Genomic DNA, 19,833 nt, shown 5'->3' on the forward strand with positions numbered 1-19,833 from the left:
GACGGCTGAGGGGAGACCTTATTGCTCTCTACAACTACCTGAAAGGAGGTTGTAGAGAGGAGGGAGCTGGCCTCTCCTCCCAGGTGACAAGTGATAGGACAAGGGGCAATGGCCTCAAGCTCCACCAGGGGAGGTTCAGACCGGATATCAGGAAAAAAAATTTCACAGAAAGGGTCACTGAGCACTGCCCCCTGGAGGTGGTTGAGTCAGCATCCCTGGAGGTGTTTGAAAGATGGGTGGATGAGGTGCTGAGGGGCATGGATAAGTGGTTGATAGGAACAGTTGGACTCGATCATCCTGGAGGGCTTTTCCAACCTAGTGATTTTGTGAATACAACGCCTTTCTGGAAGAGCTTGTCTCACTCTACATACTAGTGCATTGATCTGAATTCTTCTGAATTCGAGCTGAATTCTCTCACAGTAATACACTCAGCCTTACACATGCCAGCCCCCAGATGGCAGTTTTTTCCCACTCCTTCCCAATGAAGGGGATGTGTCAGGGGCAGAATGAGCTTGACCACAATAGGCCACATTTTCCTAATCCTGTGTGACTCAGGAAGCCTCCTGGGGTTGCTGCAGATAGTGGAGCTTTGCAAAGCCCTAGAGCTGCCCCAGACAATGCAGTTTCAGTAAAGAAGGAATGCAACACAATCTTTGGCCACCTTTGTCGTCATCCCTTACGTGAGTGCTGTCAAGTATCTCACCCACAAGTTGTAGCCTTGGAATTTGACTCTTGACTCTGTTAGGTGGGTGAAAATCAGTAGTAACCCCAGATAAGTGCATGGTAGCATACATAGTTTAGGACTCCACCTGATGAATCCGATATTGCTGAGGACTAGCCCCGGTGACAGACAGCAAACATGATGGTTGTGAAGGCACAAGGTTTGCTCATGGCTTGCTGTATCAAACTGGAAACTGCTCCAGCTACTCAGTTTGGCATGGTCTGGGGAGAAGGCTGCTGGCCTGATAAGGTAAGCGAGCCACCCAGCATCCACTGTCCAGTGGATTGGTAGCAACACAGTAGGCAAAACAATTGTGGTTTTTTTCCTGCACCCTGACTAAGGGGATTAGTTATGGGGTAAGCCACAGGATAAGAAACCACATCTCAGGCTATTCCTCAGTCACCAAGAGATCTTTAAAAATAGCTGAAAGTGGGATCTAATGCTATAAAATCACTTCTCCATTCTTTCATCTCATTTTGTTTAAAAATTCCCAAAACATTAAAAACAAACAAACAACTGTTCAGTTCATAACTGTTGTCTGAACTTGTCAGCATCTGCCCTGAGGAACTTTTATCTGTCAGTCAGCCCCAAACAGATGGGAGAGACGAGCAATTAGGAAATGACCCTTTGAGCTGCATGGTCATTAATAGCCTCTTGTTCTGTTAAGCTCAGTACTTTGAATTTGGGCATAAGTGGGAAATTCTCTTTGTCCAGGAGCAACTCTGAACTTGGTCTAATTTTCTGCAGCTGTCTTTTGCTTATCTTCTCTCTCCCGTATATTTAATCCATCTGTCAGCCACAGACTGGTCTAATGAAACAGGAATTTGGTTATGAGGGCAGTACAGTTTCAAGAGCTGTCCTGGAGCCTGCAGGCAGTGCCAGGTCAAGAGGTTTGAAAGCTGAAGTCTTCTGTTTGTCTGTAAGAATGACAGCACAGGGACATTGTGAATTCTACATCTGCTGTTGCTTGTGCACTGGAGTTCTTGCCTATGTGGATTTTGTGGATGGAAATGATAAGTAGTCCTGTTTTCATACCCATTCAGCTGTAGTGCAAACAATGATGATAGCTTTATAACAGCTGTTTCATTAACTTTTTTGACCAGGAGCACCAGCTTATTTTACCTACAGCACTTATTTTGGGTTTTAAAGGTGACCTGGGCTAACCTGGATGCATAATAGGTTATAACCATGTTTTGGGCCCTTGCAAAACTTGTGTGCCACTCAGTATCTCTGAATTAATGGGGACACCCATCCCTGTTCAGCAAGGCTGACATCAATGAAAATCACAGATAGCTGGAAAAAGACCCTTTTTGCCTTAAACCTAGATGTGAAGTGCAGCAGTTATAGCTGGGGAGAACATGAAGAACTGCAACATCACCTATTGCATGGGGTATGAGTTTTAAGTGATTCAGCCCAAATGCATAAGTCACAATGATGCAGCTGATTTTCAAAGGCAGCTGAGTCATGCTTTTCAAATTTCATCTACTTTTACAGTATCCCAGGATGAAAAAGGTGCACATAAAGTAATTCCTACGCAGTGAGGTGAAAAAACAGGTAGCAATAAAGCTTTTAGACTAATCAGAAGACTCCAGACAGATCAATCCCTGGGGGCTGGAGACCTGGGCTGCAATCCTGCCTTGTTAACCCTGACCTCATAGATTTGTGTAAACCTGTTGCCAGGCCATTCTAGGGTAGTTGGATCAGATCAGCACATATCTGCTGACATGCATGCACCTAAAAGTCACTCTTTTTGAAATTCTTGTGACTGGGTGTTAGGGTAGGAGGGAAGATCATCCCTCAGCTGTGGTGCAGAGGGGACAGCTCTGGTTTGGTGCTTGTGGCCACCACAACAGCAGTAGCTAATTCACAGTCATCACAGAAGCTGGCTGAGAGATGATTTTGGTAACAGGGCTAGTTTACATCCATGATATTTATAAAACACTTCCATTGCAAAGTGGATCTGTTGCACTGACCTTTATGCAAACTCCACAACTGGATGAGTCAGGAAGTTTCTGATTGCCAATCTTATTAAAAATGTTGTGATGTGGGGCAATTTCTGTTACACAAGATCACTTGTGCAATTTCAAATCAGTTGTGTTATTTAACCACAAAAAGCCTAACTCTGAAGCAGTTTGTATTAGTGTGACTGTAGATGCCAGAGAGGCTTCCAGTGAAGGATGTGAGCAGTTTTTCTTTAAGAAGTTATTTAATTTCCTTTATTTCAGTAGGATATTATAAGAGGAGCAAAATCAGACATTCAAACAATAGATTTTTATGACTTCTTTAAAAATAAGGATTAAAAAATATTAGAGGCATGTTAGAGATATTTTTCTGGACATTGATGACTTATTAGATATGTGTTTTCAAAATGGAAACTTTTCTTTTGTGAAAGCAGGTCAAAAACAGAGTCTGTAGTCATGCAGAGGAGCATTTATCTAATGTGTAGTAATGAATTCAGGTTGGCTTGAGAAGGAGTTACAGGCTGGAGAAAACTACCAAATGATGATACAATAAGTCACAGCTGGAAATTGTGCTGCCAGTATTGTGTGTAAGACAGCTTAAGAGTAGAAAGCCACAGAAAATGGCTGGTTTTGGTTTCCCTGACAATAATCTTGCTTTACTGATGGCAGGGTCTAATTCTGCCTCTTTCCGACAGATTCCTGATCGAGCCCTGTGGTGCCCAGCTGTCTACTGAATTTGTTTCAAGATTCACAAATCTTTCAGTGAATCCTAAACTTCAAGATGCTGATGTCTCTGAAGCAGTACACTTTTTCTCCCAAAGGCTGGATTTCTTATTTCATAAAGAAATTTTCAAGGGATCCTTTGTGAAGATGAGCTCGTGCATATTGCTCAAGATGGGTGAGCAAATGGTGTTGGCTTTCCCTCCTCAGTCTTCTCCTCGTATTAGCTTAGCCAGAAAGGTTTGCATGAATCTGAAACTCAAAATGTTATTCCCAGGATGTGAAACTGGCAAGTGATTTCAGAGAAAGCCCTTACTCACTGTGCTTTATACTTTGAAAATATCTCTGCTTGCCTGAAAGGGCTTTTCTTGAGGTATTCCTGTGGCTTTGTTGATGTGAATATACTGCCTTTTGCCTTACAAGAATAGACTCTCTAGCTGGGAACATTCATTTGAGGCACAAGGGGTATAGAAACCTGTAGTCTAAACTGGATGGTATCAAGCAATAAACTGAAAATTCGTATTACTGTCACTGGATCAATTTTCCTGTTGGCATATCATCATTGCCCTTACTGTCGGAGTGGTTCTGCACTCTTGTTAGACCCTGCAGAACTTGACCCAGTGAATTAATAGTATAAAATGGAGACAATTTGCCATACTATAGTGACAGGAATTTATTAGACCAGTTAATGAGTTTCTCTAGCTAAAGTGAGACTTGATAGGAATTGGTAGTAATGAATAATGTCCCCTTCTTGCTAATGTGGAACAAGGCAGTGCTTTGCATGTAGTATATATATTTTGCTCACAGCACTCTGGACACTGTGCTCAGAAACAGCTAAAATGGCTTGTTACATCGCACAGAAATCCCCAAACAGAACTGGAAAAAGAATTCTGCCAAACAAGTCCCATTCAGATGACCTTTTTTTAATGTCTTCCCTATTGCACCTCTCTCTCTGTTTAGCATGGAAAACAACAGAGAAATCAAGGACAGACAATAAAAGAAGAAAGAAGAAAAGAAGAAAGCCAAAAGAAATTTGACTTTAAAAATAAAATATAAAATAAAATTTTAAATCAAAAAATTGCCATTAACAATTAAAACGTCTTTCACACTAAGAGTTGTTCCACAATGAAAGCAAAGCTGTTCTGCTGACAAAAAAAAGTATTGTAACATTCAGGCAATGATCTCTGTGGCAGGAACACATCCTGCAAGCTAGGTTCAGGAGTCTTCGTTCTCCTGTCTCCATGCTGTTGCTACATCTTGGCTCTGTGCAGGCTGCCAGCTCTCACTGGGAGATATGGGGGGCTCGAACCATGTATACAGGGACAATGTGAAACAGATGAGTGTCCATGGGCTCGCTGTGACTGTCCTGCCTAGAAATTGCTCAATATGGCCTTGAAGCTACGTGAATGTCCCCTTTTTGCATAATTTGTGGGAAAGTGAAGTGGGATCTGTTGCCTCAACTCCTTTCCTCTCATGTCTCTGCATTTGTGTGTTCAGTCTGATCTCTGACCTCTGTCTTACTTCAACTATTTCTTTCTTTCCTCCTCTGAAGCCTTTCCCACATGAAGTGAGGACCCAACAGCATTCATATTCAACTTCAGCATTTTTGTGTGTTTGAGACAGGGCTGAATAAATCAGCTAAAAAGGAGGAAGTAGCAGACGGACACAAACGACTCATCCCTTTACCTCCTGCCCTAACAGAGACAATCATGAGCTCCTGTTGGCGAGCTCCCTTGTGAGCCTGTTGTGAAATAGAGACAATAGGAAGTACTTGTGTTTAGATGAAGTTGCCAGACTTTCTACTTGGAAACTGTGATTTGGTCAGAAAAAACCCAAGAAACTGGTCCTTACTGTTTGCAGCAGCAGCTGCTGTAACAGAGAGTATCTGGCATGCCCACCGATGAGAAGAGACTCAGACCCTGACTCATTCCTGTGTGGTGGCGTGCCATACCCCCACACTACCCTTTCCTCAAGCTTTGCCCTTAGGCATTGCTTTTACTAGAGCACAAAGAGTACAAATACCTCTCATTTTGCTTTGCTCTGGTAATATTTTTTCCCTGTGGGTGTGCATAAATAAATGGCCAAAGGAGGTGCTGGGTAAAAAAAAATTAAGAACCTCCTCTCTTTCTAGCAGCTTTGGGGCTGTCTGGGGATAGGGCAATTACAGCATATTCAGGGTACTGTATTGCTCTGCCTTGCTATGCCTTCCTTACAATGCTATGTATACTCAGGGATTGTTGGGACTTTTCCTAGGCCACAAGGCGGCAGCAGGGAAGGTACAAGTTACCCTTATCCACCAGTGGAGTGTTAAAGAAGTTATGTATGGAAAAAGTTATGGCCCTGATACTCTAATACTGACTTCTGCTCTATTATATTAAAATCAGTGGTTGTCCAGGCACTGTAAGGCAAATGATTCTTGGTGATGTGATATCAATTGCCAAAGGAAAGGAAATATTTATTGCGTAGGAAGAACGTAAGTCTTCACAAGATGCAATGTGAAGAAAATTTAGCTTTCTCTCCATGATATTTGAGAAGTCATGGCAGTCAGGAGAAGTCCCTGGTGACTGGAAAAAAAAGATGACCCTGGGAACTACTGACTTATCAGCCCCACCTCTGTGCCTGGGAAGATAATGGAACAGATCCTCCTAGAAGTTATGCTAAAGCACATGGAGGACAAGGAGATGATTTGAGACAGCCAGCATGGCTTTGCCAAGGCAAGTCCTGCCTGACCAAGCTAGTGGTTTTCTATGACGGGGTGGCCACAGCAATGGATATGGTAAAAGCAATGGATATGATCTATCTGGACATCTGTAAAACCTTTGACATGGTCCCCCACAGCATCCTTCTTTCTAAACTGGAGAGAAATGGATTTGATGGTTGGACTGTTCGGTGGATAAGAAGTCTGTTGAATCATCGTATTCAGAGAGTAGTGGTCAATGGCCCAATGTCCAGATGAAGAGCCATGACAAGTGGTGTCCCTCAGGGGTCCGTACTGGGACCAGTGTAGTTTAATATTTTCATCAATGATATAGACAGAGAGACTGAGTGCACCCTCAGCAAGTCTGCAGATGACATCAAGCTGAGTGGTGCAGCTGTCACACCAGAAGGAAGGGATATTATCTAGAAGGACCTGGGCAAGCTGGAGAAGTAGGCCTGTGTGCACCTTATGAGGTTCAATGAGGCCAAGTGCAAGGTCCTACACCCGGGTTGGGTAATCCACACTTTAAATACAGTGTGGGGGACAATGTGATTGAGAGCAGCCCTGCAGAGAAGGACTTGGGAGTGTTAATTGATGAAAAGCTCTTCATGAATTGGCAATGTGCACTCACAGCCCAGGAGGCCAAACATATTGTGGGCTGCATCAAAAAAAGCATGACCAGCAGAGGTGATTCTGTCCCTCTACTCTGCTTTCATGAGACTCTACCTGGCATACTGTGCCCAATTCTGGAATCCTTAACATAGGAAGTGTATGGAACTGTTGGAACAGGTCCAGAGGAGGGCTACAAACATGATCAGAGGGCTGGAGCACCTCTGCTATGAGGACGGGCTGAGAGAATTGGGGCTGTTCAGGCTGGAGAAGATAAGGCCCTGGGGACACCTTCCAGTACCTGAAGGGTGTCTACCAGAAAGCTGGGGAGGGACTATTTACAAAGCCACATAATGATAGAATGAGGGGGAATGGCTTTAAATTGGAAGTGGGAAGATTTAGGTTAGAATTTAGGAAGAAATTCTCCACAATGAGGATGGTGAGGCAATGGAACAAGTTGCCCAGGGAAGTTGTGGTTGCCCCCTCCCTAGAAGTGTTCAAGACCAGGCTGGGTGGGGTCTTGAGCAGCCTGGTCTAGTGGGAGGTGTCCCATCCCACTAGATGATCTTTAAAGTCCCTTCCAACTCAAACATTCTATGATTCCTTGATTCTATGATTTCATCCAGGTGCCAGAGAACCCAGGCTGTGGGTTGCCCTCAGTCAGTCATTTTTCTAGTTTAGAATAAATCCCAGCGTGTAGAAATGCTATGTAAGTGTTGACATGAGCAATTAATGATTAAAGAGAAAATCAGACCATTTTTCAGGCCCACAAGGACTACCTCTAAGAACGTTCTTTAAGCTATTCCTCTTAAGTCAGTTGGTGAGTGCATAATACATGGAGTGTCTTTATGAACATCTGTAATACTAAAACTTTAGGCCGTGTTAGACAGGGAATATTTGTTTGCACAAGACCAACACTGTTCTTAACTGGCTACTAGACCCTATTCCCATAGAAATAATAAATTTTGTAGTAAAATTGAAGTCAACAGCATCTGCTTCTGCTCACCTGGCACAACTTTTTCGCTAGTCATTGGTCAGAATGCTGGATGCTCAAGTCAAGTAGGGATCTGGCACAAGGGAACTTACCTGGTTCTCTTTCAGAGTTATCTGTCCCTGTTCCTTGCAGCCAATGAATGTCCTGATACACCTGTAAATCTTCTCATCATGTTGCACTCTTTGAACAAAGTTAGCAGGAAAAAATCCGATTCTGTCATCAATTTTCCCCTGTGGAGAAAACGTATTAATAGAAGAAGGTCATTAACGCCGGTAGTATTGAAAATAACATATTTTTCCTCTTGGAAAGAATACAGATAAATATTAGATAATTATCACATACCTTCCACCAGTCTTCATTGGAGTCTTCCAGAAGAGTGATCATATCCCCTGGCCTGTAATTAGAAGGGGAAAAGTAGTTTAAGATGACTCTTAATTTATATGCTGCATTACTTTCCAAAATTAACTTCTACTAGGGAGGTGGTCTATCCTTGATCATTTTATCTGAGCATTCACTGCAGGCAGACTCAATGAGGCAGCAAGATTTTCTTAAGTTATATATTGTAATGGAGAGAGAGAGTGTCTGTTTATTAGGGATAATTTTTTATTTTGAGATAACCTCTGTAAACTGGATTTTTTTTTCTTCCTGTTTAATAAGAAACTGTTTAAAATACAGTCCCTACTTGTTACAGGCATTATCTTGTTACTTCAAGACATTTCACATTGTTGGGACACACCACTTTATTATCTGTGTTTTCAAGCTGTGATTGCAGAAGGAAGGCAGCAGGAAAATAGTTGTATTTAACTGACGAAGGCAATTACGCAGCAGGGATATAATTCTGCCCAGGAATGTATTTTTTATTTGAATGGAACATATTTACCTTTATAATGTGTGGTGCAGGGTTATAATTGCTAAGTATCAGCATCCAGCTGCCTAGTTCCAAAGCAGAGCTAAAAGAATAATTTAGCTGGAAATGCTAATAAGCGAAATGTGCTGAGCTGATTTTGTGCAGGTAGTTGAACAGTTATTTGATCTCCTTTCTCACATTGGTGGCACTTCATCAATGTTATTATGTAAATATAATAGTGTTTCATTGTAGAACAAAAGTGGTAGCCCATTTCCAGATGGATTAACCTCAGAAAGCTCTGTCTGCTTGTAAGAGACATTTCTTCAGTCTTAAAAAATTAAAGTTTGACCCCGAATTACTCTGCTTTCCCTGCATTTCTTATTAGGCTCACTGTATTGTTGAGGTATCAGCAGCATAAGACCATGCAAAAACACTTGGAGCATGTGATGCTCTGTCAGAGCATGCATAGAAGCACAGGACACAGCTGGAGGTGGAAATGTACTGGACCTCTTTGGTCCACTTGCCCAGTGGCTATCATTGTTGCTGACAACTGGAGAAACAGGCAAGTTAGTCTTCTAATGCTGAATGATCTGAAGCAGTTTTCCAGCTTTCACACAAAGATGCTTTCAAAAGGGCAACTTTTTCCTCAAGCCCTCATCAGAAAACATTTCCAGTGTGTTTGGAATGATTAAATGTTGCTGAGATGAGAAAGGAAGCCAGAGAGACAGAACAGCTTCCTATCCCAGTGGTGAAAGATTTCTTCCACGGGAAAGGATATCTGAGTTCCTTATTCCTGTTAATGTTTAATATAAAACACTTAGAGTTTTCCAGGGAGCCTATATTGCCATTTCAAAGTGAATAGTCTGTAACACCACTGGAGCCCTCACACTGCAACGAAGAACATTTTCAACAAGAAGGATTTAGAGCCCCCCATCCTCCAAATGCACTCCAGAAAAATAACTTAGAAAATATAAATTGATTTGGGTGTCAGATAAAGATGGCAGCTGAACCTAAAGCCTATCCATGTCACACTGAGATATCTGCCCACTGAGATTTTTTAATGTCAGACTTGCATATTTTTCTTTGTGATCTTTGTTAGCTCAGGTCTAACACAGATGTCTCAAATCTCCAAAAGTAATTCAAACTAGAAATCCCAGCTGCTCCCGTGTTACTCATGCTTCCTAGATTTAGGCTGCTAAACCCTGAAAAGGGGCAACTGGCTTGGTGTTTACTGCTGGTCAAAATCCCTATCAGGTCTCATATTTTTCTCTACATTAGTGCTCTAGATTTCTGTATGTGGTAATGTAGGCTCTTATCAGCCCTGAAGTGTCCAGACAGCCTCTGAGGACCATTGCAGGTCCCTTCCAAATATTCTAGTCCAGTCTAGTCTGTTCATTACTGTGTCTGAAACCTGGAATTGCCTGTCTCCAGGACTCTAGTTCTACTAATTGTGAAATAAGGCTATCTCTTAGAATAAGAATATTATTGGAATGTTCAGCTTATGCCAGAGCTTTGGAAAACCTGACCTGCTGTTGAGGAAGAAATAAGGCTGTGGCAAGTACTAATTGCTGCTGAAATTAGGGCTGGTACTTCTCTGTTGCAGTAATCTACCACGTATTACATCCCCTCAGAGGTGTGCTGAGATCTCCGGAAATCTCCCCTAACTCTTCTTCCCGGCTCATCTCCTTTCCCTGCTACAGAACCACAGGTTGCTTTTTCCCTGTAATTTGAGGAACCGGGTATTTTAGACACCGATGTGTTTTCTGGATTGTGCAGGTTTGTCTGAGTGGTGTTACTCTTCATGGAACAAATGTAGAAGTTGGAATATACCCTTAAAGGAGAAACATGCAATGTGGAGTCCCTCGAGCAGAATACCCGGCAAGTTTTACTCAAGTTCACCAAAACTTGTGATTATTTCCTGAATAGCTGACAGGGTCAAATTAACTGATAAATATTTGGGGACTTTACCTCATCTCCAAGTCTTCATTTTCTTGTGGTACAAATTTGTACAAGGCAACATAGGTGTTCATTTGTAGTGTGCTTTTATAAAATGGTCCCTTTAAGAAAAAAGAGAAAGAGAAAATATAAATATCTATCCTGTAGAGGAATTTGGTTCACTTTGTTAGAGACTGATCTTCCAAGAAATGAGCTGGAATCATCTAATTGCCTTCACGCTTTAGATGATTATGGCCCAGATACACTGTAAGCCACTAAGGCAACAACTATCTACATCTGAAATAAGATTCTCTGAATCCCAAGATCAAATTTCAGGCTTCTAAAGAACACAAGCAGAAATTTGCATAAGCTGGTGTTCTGAGTGAGATCCTAAAAGTGAGTCTGCCTTTTGCTCTCTGATAATGTAAGACTCTTAAAAGCCCAGGAGTGTAATACTGGCATTACAGAAAGTGTCTATTACATGGTCCTCATTTTGGATGGAGCAAGAATTGTACAGCATGCAGGTCCAAAAAACAGGTTGGGGCAATATCACTTTCTTATACAGAAAGCTGCTTGCACTGGGCTTCCCACAGAGAAGACTGGCTACTCACTCCTCTATCTCCAGTGGTAATCTGGAGGAAAAAAAAAAAGCATCTAAACCCCCAAATAATTTTCCAAACCAAATCTGTGATTTTTACATTACTGCAGCTCAGCTGTAATGACATGGTTTACCTACTGGATATTTTGTGTTCACAATATCAATTTTTAATAAGCAGAAAACATAAAAGGGACCATGAAGGGTAAACCAAAGAGCCATCCAGTTCTGTATATGGCTTCCAGCTATGGACAGTGGCTCAAATTATATAAGAACATGACAGTCAGATATTGATGCTTCTCTAGAAGACCCAGTAGATGTACTCAATGTCCCCATCTATTCATAAAACCCAGGCCTTTTATGTGCCTTCCTATTCACATTGCATTCTCACAAAATTTGTATTCATACCGGGGAATGTATATTTTTTGGTTCTTCTCCAAAATGTTCTGTGCCATTTTCGGTGTATGTAAACACTGAAATAAAGAAAACACATGACATTTTAGCAGTAGTTTAAGACTCCTCTCTTCAACAAGATCACTTTTATTTTGTAAATCTCTTCCTTTTCCCGCTTATTTCCTTTGATCCCATGTGCTCTCCTCTAAAACATTCTACACCTCCAACAAAACCATGTATGCCACTGGCACATGGCACAAAATAATCTCTTTGCTGAAGAATTTTCGACTGTAACAAATAAATCATTTTGATCAGATGAATATAACCAAGTTCAGAACTGGGAACAGCATCTAGGGCTCAACTGCAGCTTTATCCTCATATTAAATGCTGTATTTTCATGTTTGGGATGAGCAGTATTTCTGTTTAAAAGCGCCTGTAAAACCTGATCTTAGAATCATAGAACCATAGAATCATAGAATAACCAGGTTAGAAGAGACCCACTGGATCATCGAGTCCAACCATTCCTATCAAACACTAAACCATGCCCCTTAGCACCTCGTCCACCCATCCATTAAACACCTCCAGGGAAGGTGACTCAACCACCTCCCTGGGCAGCCTGTTCCAGTGCCCAGTGACCCTTTCTGTGAAATTTTTTTCCTAATGCTCAGCCTAAACCTCCCCTGGCGGAGCTTGAGGCCATTCCCTCTTGTCCTGTCCCCTGTCACTTGGGAGAAGAGGACAGCTCCCTCCTCTCTACAACCTCCTTTCAGGTAGTTGTAGAGAGCAATGAGGTCTCCCCTCAGCCTCCTCTTCTACAGGCTAAACAACCCATGACCATATATGAGCAAGATTGCAGGAAGATTGCAAAAGTATGCAAAACCTTTTCTTCCCTTTCTTTGACCTTCTATTTCTAATTGTGTGACAGCCGCCTTTGATCTCTCTCCGGTAGTCTCTGCCTGGGGGCCTCTCTCTCTGATTTTATAGGAGGTACTCAAATTGCTTTCCAAGCAGGATGGGTTACACAGGGCATCATATGTGTGAAAATTTGTTACTAAATTACCACATCAAAAGCTCACAGAATAAGACAATGGGCACAGCACCTAACATACCTGATTTCTAATCAGCTACCCTGCATTGTAATTGCTTTGTGAACTGATTGATGCCTGACCTTGGTTATCTCCCTAGGAAAACCACAATGGTTTTATTACATTTACTGAATTCCCTCTTCACATTTTAAGAATTGCCTGGTGTTTCTTGCTTCTGGATAACGTCTGAATGTGATTTTAATAGCTGCAGCCTTTGAGCATCTAGAACCATCAGCATCTGGGAGTACCATTTACCTCTGCAGGTGTTTTCACCAGAAGCTGGGTTTCATTGTCTCTAACAATTTGGAGATCTCCAGAATAGTCCTAAGAGCCAGGGTGATTGAGCACATTTTATTTTTTTCTTCATCTGTGATGGCTAGCGTTCAGGGGAAAGAAGGTGCCAAGGAACACCAGACAGCTGATTTTCTTTCCCAAATTTGCCCTTTGACTTATTCACCCTTTCTTCTATTGATTCGCATTTCTGTGGTTATTCTACATTTTTAAATGACAATCAAACAGAATCTTTGAAGAGGTTTTAAGAGTGAAATTGTAAGGTTCTTTGATAGTAGAGAGTTGTACTTAGATACTGAAAAAAAAGTAGTGTACTTGTAATAGAGGAAAGAAAAGTAAAAGGGCGCCACAGTATGAATGAGAAAGATTTTGTACAAAGTGACACAAATCTATGAGCACACACAAACACATGTTCTCTGATAAAACATAAGACAATGTTATAGTCACAAAGGCCAATGTGAATTTGAAGACAGCATACCTGCAGCATTTAACCTGAAAATGCCCCAAGCAGATGGTCTGACTGGAGCTAGCCTGGGGAGCCTCACAGTGCTCCTCACCAAGTCCTGTTGTAGAGGGACTCTGGCCCTACAAAATGGCATGAGTACCAGAGGGAAACCCTCAAAAATATTTTCCTGTATCTTCTAGTATAGAGGTGTATGTGTGTCTGACGTGTATAAAGGGATGTAAAAATCTGGTAGTGTCTAAGTCCTACTCAAATTACTATGCTTTGGTTTTTGCATCCAGAGGAAAAGTAGTTAGGGAGGCAAACAGAAAAAGTAGAATAAATAGTTGGGTAACTAGCAACAATTTGGGCTTGCAGAAAATCAATCACCAGACAATGTGATAGTATTTCAGCGGCATGTTTGGAGTAATTTCTGCTTGGTGACAGAAAATAAAGCTGAGTTACTAAGGTACAGAGTCATGAGCAATGGAGCTGGAGGGGAAGGAGCTGGACAGTATCCTTGTGTTTGCCAAGAAGTGCTCACCAAGCCTGGGTTGGAAGGGAGGATGTTCTATATTTGACTCAAGGGGAAAGTGTTCAAATCCCTGTTGATAACAGGCTCATACATGTCACTTTAAGTACATTTTGGCTTGAAGTACTTCTGTTACAGATGGCAATTCCCAGCAGTGAAGGAGTTGTAACTGGCTTAGAAAAGGCTGGAGGGCTGAAAATTAGGTATGCCATCTTAAAGTTGTAAACTAGGAATCTTTGCTCCATGGTATGTGTGCCTGAATTAAAACATCTTCCCTTGAATTTATTGTCACAGGAGCCCACAGAAGAAATTACACAGCCACACGTGTATTTTCTACTGTTTGCCTTTAGGAAAAGAATCTCAGTTGGAAAGCTGCCTGGAGGAGAAAGACCTGGGGGTGTTGGTTGACAGCAACTGAACAGGAGGCAGCAGTGTGCCCAGGTGGCCAAGAAGGCCAATGGCATCTTGGCTTGTATCAGAAACAGCGTGACCAGCAGGTCCAGGGAGGTTATTCTCCCTCTGTACTCAGCACTGGTGAGACTGCACCTCGAATACTGTGTTCAGTTCTGGGCCCCTCACCACAAGAAGGATGTCGAGGCTCTGGAACGAGTCCAGAGAAGAGCAACAAAGCTGGTGAGGGGGCTGGAGAACAAGTCTTATGAGGAGCGGCTGAGAGAGCTGGGGTTGCTTAGCCTGGAGAAGAGCAGGCTGAGGGGAGACCTCATTGCTCTCTATAACTACCTGAAAGGAGGTTGTAGAGAGGAGGGTGCTGGCCTCTTCTCCCAAGTGACAGGGGGCAGGACGAGAGGAAATGGCCTCAAGCTCTGCCAGAGGAGGTTTAGGCTGGACATCAGAAAAAGATTTTTCACAGAAAGGGTCACTGGGCACTGGAACAGGCTGCCCAGGGAGGTGGTTGAGTCACCTTCCCTGGAGGTGTTTAAGGGATGGGTGGATGAGATGCTGAGGGGCATGGTTTAGTGTTTGATAGGAATGGTCGGACTTGATGATCCAGTGGGTCTTTTCCAACGTGGCAATTCTATGTTTCTATGATTCTATGATTTTCCTTAAATCATCTTTGCAGAAGACAGTTTTTGGTGAAAAAAAAAAAAAAGAAGTTGAATAGACGTGATTCATCGAGGCATTAACGTGGAACTTCCTGCTGAAGACGCAGTAGACAACTGAGGAAAAAGGAGCCGTGAATCATCCCGTAGCAACATTTTGAATTTACTTTGTTGAATTTTTAATATCTATTTAGCTCACAGTCTCTGGATATTACAAGGAAGCACTCAAATTTGAAGGCGATGGAGCTACATTGCAAACTAGGAAGTTTTGCTTCGCAGAATGTGTACCAGAGCCTGAATGAAAACATCTTCCCTTGAAGTTGCTGTCATAGGAGTCTATAGGAGTCGTATGTGAAACTCACTGCTAAAGAGGCATTGGACACCCTGTAACAACATATTGAATTTACTTTGTTAAATTTTTAATCTCTGTTTAGCTCATGGTCTCTGGATATTACCGGGATGCATTTGAATCTCAAGGCCAAAGAGGTACGTAGTTCACATCTCCACACAACAGAAATGCATCTCTTTCCCTATTTATTTGCAGCAGATAAAAAAAAAAAAAAAGCAGGGATTTTTGTAGTCTGCAAAGGTTTTTGCCAGTTCCACAGCTTGTGCAAACAGTGCGGGCAGTTTATTAAAAATCTACCAAGGAGAAATTTTTGGAGTGACTGATGCATAATTTATACCCTGAGCCTCTGAAGGATGGATTGTAAAAAAGCCAGTGCTGATCAAAGGAATCATTAATGTGCCATGGAAGTTATTTAGAGGTTTGACACATGCTGAGTTTTTAAACTAATCTCTTTGAGTAAGTTCCTTGAATGCCTCTCAGTGCATTCAGTGAATGCAGATCTTGGAGAAAAAAGTTTCTTTGCATTTCAGAAATGAAACTACTGGACAACAATGAAACACAAAGTTCTGTGAAAACTCCAAGAGGGATAAATTAACCTCAGACGGGCAAGATTAAACAACATGAAGCAGATTGAATTGTCTCTCTTTAACCAGGTCGGGTCAAATTGCACTTGCAAGACAGAAAGCTGAAAACAATTATCAGGAGAAAGCAGATGGTGTAGTTGGGATGTTCAAAAAATGAGAAGGAGAAATGATAGAATACAGCAAGGAAAAGTGATAGGACCTGGAGGGGAGGAAAGGAGTATATAAGGAGGTAGTATAACATGGGAATGGATAGCTGAAGGTGGTATTTCACCTACATGGATTGCTAGCAGCATGTAAGGAGCACTAGTGGTCTAAGAGAAGAAAGTTATGCTCACTGTAATTTGTTTTTGTGGTGTACATCTCATGTGAGATTCAGGAAAGCAGCCTTCAGGTGCTGTTAGAGAAGCTGCTCTGATGGTTTGAGCCTGAAGTTTTGCTTAGTGCTCCAAACCCCTTTGTACTTACTGCTTCCCTCATCATAACTGAATGCAAACACAGGGTCACAAAAAGCATCCCTCAGCGGCTTCATTACTAAGATCTCAATAGGTATCATGGTCTTAAAATCCCATCATACCAATGCTGTAAAAACATAACTCCTGTATTGCAAAGCAGACAAAGACTATTAATATTACTGTGCATACACTACAGTTGTACTGAGAAGCTGCAACTATGATCAGGATTCATTGTGTTGGATATTTTACAGACATATAGATACTGTATGATTAATTTCCTGTCCCAAAGAGATTATAGTATTTAGAGGCATGTAGACAAGTCAAACATATGGAAGTGAAAAGAAGTATTATTTTTGTTCTACTTTGCCACTGTGGAACTGAAGCAAGTTAAGTGGGTAGTCTACAGTCATGTTCATGAAGCACAGGAGATAAGGGATGGAGACAAATCTGGCCCAGTGTCAGGTCTGGACACAAAAGAAGTTAAGAAAACTGGTGGCTTGGATTTCATCTGAATAGCAAAAATGCATTCCCCAAGTTCAGGCATCAATAAAATTCCCCACTCACCTCCTGCTTCAAAAACCAGAATGCTGGTATAATACGGACATGTCGTAAAACCACATCTGAAATAGCTTGTACACAGGCCTACACATCTAAAGATGCTATACGGGCCTGGCAGCACTCACCACTGTTGCTGCGTTTCCTGCTTATGTCAAGGGTGCCTGCAGAGCTATTGCCTTCCTCAGGAACTTGTGCCAGGTCAGCTGTCTGCAGGAACAGAAAGAGTAAATGAGATGGGATAAGCCAGAAAAAGCAGATGATGAGGTGAAATAACACCACACAAGAGCCTTTTGGGAATGTAGTACTTGGGTGCTATTAGAGGAGAGGTAGTCAGTGTAACATGATTGCAGAAAACGTCGTATCTGGTGATGCATAGCAAATCGCTTCACAGGGAGCAGTGAAAGCCCAGAAAGAACTCCAGACCAAGTTTCCAGTCTGGAGTACTAAAGATTTCTGCATTATAAAGTGAAGCAAAAGTTAAAGAACAAAGGACTATGCTAAATAATGTGGTTCTCTGTAAAAATCAGGGGGCTTGGTAGAATTTGTAGATCTTTCAGGTATACGATATAGCTGTCTACCAAGGAAATAGATATTAATTGAAACTACTGATTATTAATTTCTTAACCCTGAATACATTATTCAGTAATGTAAATGTGATTATAATTCTGTTAACATGCTATGAAAGGAGTTAGTCTTTAAATATCCGCCTTCCCTTTCTTTTGAAACAGTCAGCTGGCTGGTATGGTTAGGGAAATAGAAACCCAAATGTTGTTGTTAGAATTACTATGATTTATTTGTACCATATTATTGTCAATCATGATTAGAGACCCATTGTTCTAAGGGTGCAGGAAAACATGATATGACATAATCTCAAGCCTCAGAATTATATTCTGTGTTAGGCACCAGATTCCTTGGTTGGGTAGTCAGCTTCTCCATGTATAGCCTGACAGGAACCAGGAACTGCTCCAAACAACTCTGTTCGAATCTGACCTTACAGAACTTCAGTTTCTGAACTCTCCACATGTGACTTCTTTGGGGTAAAACGTCTTGGATAACCATGAAAAAATACAATCATTGAACTTGAGTTAGATGTCCTCTCTGATCTGAAAAACTACAAATCCTTACAAACTCCTAAGCTTTTTTTTAAATTTGTTAACGCAATTTTAAGACACATGGGAGGATTTTACTTCACTGCTCCATGGCATTCTAGAGTTATACTGTCCACAGTATAATTCAGTATATATACTGTCCACATAACTGTGTCCATTGCTTTACAGACCTTTGCCTGATTTGCAGGAAGAAATGCCAAATGAGGCACATTCACTGTTTTTGTTCAGGGGCACAAAATCTGAATTGTTTCATAAATTTTGATATTGTTTTTTCCTTTTATTACTATTGACAACATTTTTTTTTAGAAAGTACTTTTATCATTTCATTTCCCTTGTCTAGTACTTTCCTAGCTACTTCTCTGTCCAAGGATACTAATAATCAAGTGGTTAAAAGTAGATTTATGCTACAGATATCTTGAGGTTTTCTTGTTTCCCTTGCTGTTTTAGGAATCTTCTACTTTACTGCCCTGATATGCCTTGGTTTTAGACTCAGCCTTTTGCAGCAGGTCAAGCTTGTCTTGCATCTTGCACAAATGGGTCAGCCCTGGATGAGGAGGCACGGCAATAGCAGTGCTAACAAGGAGTCAGTGTAGGTTTCTAGCAGCTGGGTAGAGAAGAGAAAGACTGGCTTTGCTGAAAAAGTTAAGTCCCAGCTATTTTTCACCTCATTGCTGCGGCATGTTCCTCAGTCTTCATAGACTAGCTTCGTAATTGCTGATTAACTTCACGTTTTGTTGGGGACTTCTGCATGTGGAATGTGTAGTGAATGTCTCTTTGATACATACCTCATAGAAATCCTCCTGAAGTAAACTTAGCTACCTTTAATGATTTTTCAGTCAAGAGTTATATGACAAATTGTCTTATACAAATGGTAGAGGTACAAGACTGCTTTTGAGAGGAGCTGGTCCGTGAAAAACTAAGAAGAACTGAAGTAACATTTACATCACCTCAAGTGACTTTGAATTATAAATGTGGGTTGCAGAAGCACATTTTTCAGGGAAGCAGTAGGTAGTAAATCTGAAGCATATGGCCACTTTCTTTTATGGGTTATGCAGAATCTGGGCTGAAAAATCACAGTGGGTTCGTCCACACTGCTCAGTCATGTTAAAAATACTTAGTCTAGTTCAGAGCAAAATGGTTATCTCTACTCTGCACAGACATTGATTGCAGTCCTGGAAACTTCATGGTTGTAGAGGTATGGCACAGCTCTCCAGCTAATTTCCTTCACTTTTAGCTACCTTCAGCAGGAGTAACAATGCTGCTCTGACCCAGCACAATGCATTTGACACCCTGGACACCACCTGCAAGGTGAAGCAGAATCCCAGGTGTCACCATGTCCACAGCATCCCTGGTTTAGTGACATGGCAGAATTTGAAACACTCCCTAGCTCCAAAGGCTGGGGCACAGCCCAACTGCAGATCCCCAGTGTTGCTCTGAGCCTCACAGCTGCATTGCAGCTATGCTTTGAGACAAGCAGAGCAGCACAGAATTGAGGACCACTGGGGAAAGATTTTAGTCCCTATGTATTAACTTCTAATTCACATGCTGTGGTGTATTTTTACCTAGGCTCTAAGGATTCTGTGTCATGTCCCTGGCTCTGGTTACTAGTTAGTGCCTATTCGTGGGTCACACACCACAGTTGTAAAGATCTATTGCCCCATCATTTGGATCAGAATTGTGTCTGCCCCTGGTTCTTATCGTTGCCTCAATCCACAGGCTTTCTCTTGCAAAAGTTATGGTTTCACATGCCTATTTATTCAGTTCCCTAATGCTTTCTATTTTCTGTATGCTGATGTGTTCTATTCTCTCTCTCAGCGTCAATACCCTGGAGAAATTCCTGTAATGAACTTGTGTTCCTCATTCTACACCCACATCCCACCTAGTTATGATCAGCTCC

At 41.7% G+C, this 19,833-nt stretch overlaps 1 protein-coding gene across 2 annotated transcripts in view; it reads right to left on the reverse strand.

The window, feature by feature from the left end:
• STAC (SH3 and cysteine rich domain) overlaps window positions 1-19,833 on the reverse strand; it is a 598,932-nt gene that overhangs the window by 526,912 nt on the left and 52,187 nt on the right. For both annotated transcript variants that reach the window (XM_069859888.1, XM_069859890.1), the window contains exons 6-10: window positions 16,953-17,034; window positions 11,489-11,553; window positions 10,519-10,607; window positions 8,046-8,097; window positions 7,796-7,933 (exon numbers count right to left, since the gene is read on the reverse strand). In XM_069859888.1, coding sequence (XP_069715989.1) covers window positions 7,796-7,933; window positions 8,046-8,097; window positions 10,519-10,607; window positions 11,489-11,553; window positions 16,953-17,034 — 426 coding nt within the window. The remainder of the gene's footprint in view (window positions 1-7,795; window positions 7,934-8,045; window positions 8,098-10,518; window positions 10,608-11,488; window positions 11,554-16,952; window positions 17,035-19,833) is intronic.

Source organism: Phaenicophaeus curvirostris, chromosome 6 (assembly GCF_032191515.1).
Source record: "Phaenicophaeus curvirostris isolate KB17595 chromosome 6, BPBGC_Pcur_1.0, whole genome shotgun sequence".
In the NCBI taxonomy this organism is placed as follows: Eukaryota; Metazoa; Chordata; class Aves; order Cuculiformes; family Cuculidae; genus Phaenicophaeus; species Phaenicophaeus curvirostris.